We start from the raw sequence: 2,190 nt of genomic DNA on the forward strand, positions 1-2,190 counted from the left end.
TTCCTCTCGATCACTTCAATTAAACTTGCTTGTAATTTATTGCAATGGCATCAGTATAATCGGCGTGTGTGAGATGGTGTTCTACTAGCCTCTTGTCCGATGCCCATTTGCATAACGCATTGCGACAGGATTTTCTTCGTAACTGACGTGACAATGCAATATTTCCTTGGAAGAAACGGAAAGTTAAAGAATTTGCAATCACCATTTCCACCTGCAAATTGAGGTGCCTCCCTCGCATGTGCAAGCGCGCATCCTCTGCACTCTTGCAAGAATTCAAATCCTAACAACTAACAAGCACGCATCGAAAAAGAAGGCACGCTAAGCTAATGGGACGGCGGCATCGGCGGGCACTCCGGCCGTGGCAGCCCCGGCAGCGGCGGCGGCGGGGGCCAGAGCCCTCCGCGGCAGAGCGGGCACGTCCGGCGCTTCCGGAGCCACTTGTCGACGTCGCAGCTCGCGTGGTAGAAGTGCCCGCAGGCCGGCACCACCCGCACCAGCTCGCCGGCCTCGCCCTCGCCGTACTCTGACAGGCAGATGGCGCACCGCTCCTCCTCTTCCTCCCCCTTCTCCTTCTTCTTCCTGGCGGCCGCCTGCTCGTACGTCATGAGCGTGTCGTTGCCGAGGGCGGCCTCGACGTCGGCGGCGTGCACCGCGGCGCCCCCGGCCGCGTCGTCGCAGGCTCCGCCGGAGGCCGCGACGGCTAGAGCGACGATGAGCACCGCCATCACGACCACCGCGGCGATCTGAAGGTGGAGCGCGACGTCCGGGTCCATGCTCCTTGGCCAATGCCAATGCCAGCGAACTATCGCTCCAGTCCAGCCTTTGTATAGGAGCTCCGGTCCAGAGCCTTCTCGGCCAAGTCAGTACGTAGTGTGAAGGAAAGACAGGGGTTGAGCTTTCCCAGAATGTTTCCGCTGATTTCCTTTCTTCTCCCACTGGACAATTCCCTTGCGGCACTACTCCGGTTTTGCACTTAATTCAATTGTCTTCTTCTTCTCTCAATTCCTTTGAAAATGATGAATGAAGATGTGATTAATTTTCCTGTAACTTGTAACCCTTTGCCTCTCGTAATAAAATGAAAAACAACGTCGCTGTCTTGCATTTATTACAGCTAAACTGTTTGTCCCTCAGCTGACTTTTGTATTTTCTTAAACCCCAGCCATAACTTTTTATTCTATCAATAAAAAACATGGCTATTCACATTAGTTTTTTTTTCAAAAAAACATCCGATCTATTCATTTTGGCGGTACAACGAACAACATAAATAATAAAAATTACATCCATATCCGTAGACCACCTGGCGACGACTACAAGCACTGAAGCCCCTCAATCACCGGAGTCGGGTAAAACTTGTTGTAGTAGACAGTCAAGAAGTTGTTGTGCTAAGACCCCATAGGACCAGCGCACCAGAACAACAACCGCCCCCGGTGAAGAGTAGCGTAGATCGAAAGGATCTAACATGAAAATGCACGAACGTAGACGAACGACGAACAGATCCGAGCAAATCCGCCAAGGACAGATCCGCCGGAGAGGCATATCCACACACCCACCGACGATGGTAGACGCATCATCGAAACGGAGACTAGGCGGGGAGAACATTATTCCATCTTCAGGGAGCCGCCGCCGTCTCGCCTTCCTGAGTAGGACACAAACCCTAACAAATCTTGAAGACACATCTAAAAACGGAGCCCTCCCACCGGCAAGGGCAGGGATCCGCCACGCTCCCATGACCCTAAGAGCATTTACAGCCGGACTGGGCAAATCCGGCCCCTCAAATGCCCGCGGACGCGCCTGAGCGCGTCCGTAGACACTGTCCGGGCATCCCTCAAATAATGTAATCCACATCCGGACACCTCAATTACCATATCTCAAATTCATACAAACTCATGCAACTACATCGATGCACACACATCGTCCGACTACTCCATCACTACTAACTAAACATGCCATCGGACTACCAACATTTGACATGTTTGGCTATGGTGGAGTTCATCCACGGCTGCCCTTGCCCTTCCCGGCGCCCTTGCGTCCTTCTCGTGGAAGTACCGGTCGAAGGCGCAGTACGGATCGAGCCGCATCTGCTCGTCGCCAGAGTTGTCCTCGCCGTCGCTATCCTCCTTCAGTGGCAGTCCGGCCATGGCACGGACCGTCCGATTCTGCTCTCGGGCGAGGGCGTGTGTGTTCCTCCTC

General features: G+C 53.6%; 1 protein-coding gene across 1 annotated transcript; it reads right to left on the reverse strand.

The window, feature by feature from the left end:
* Positions 1-234: 234 nt before the first annotated feature.
* On the reverse strand, positions 235-834 carry LOC123125493 (E3 ubiquitin-protein ligase EL5-like). The gene has a single exon (XM_044545973.1). The coding sequence runs from the start codon at positions 771-773 to the stop codon at positions 324-326; it is 450 nt and encodes a 149-aa protein (XP_044401908.1). The 5' UTR covers positions 774-834; the 3' UTR covers positions 235-323.
* Between the last annotated feature and the right edge of the window lie 1,356 nt (positions 835-2,190).

The sequence above is a fragment of the Triticum aestivum genome, chromosome 5D (genome assembly GCF_018294505.1).
Source record: "Triticum aestivum cultivar Chinese Spring chromosome 5D, IWGSC CS RefSeq v2.1, whole genome shotgun sequence".
Taxonomy (NCBI): Eukaryota; Viridiplantae; Streptophyta; class Magnoliopsida; order Poales; family Poaceae; genus Triticum; species Triticum aestivum.

What these genes read in the sequence shown, in the direction of transcription:
- LOC123125493 (XM_044545973.1), bottom strand. Translation starts at nt 773, where the DNA reads ATGGACCCGGACGTCGCGCTCCACCTTCAGATCGCCGCGGTGGTCGTG.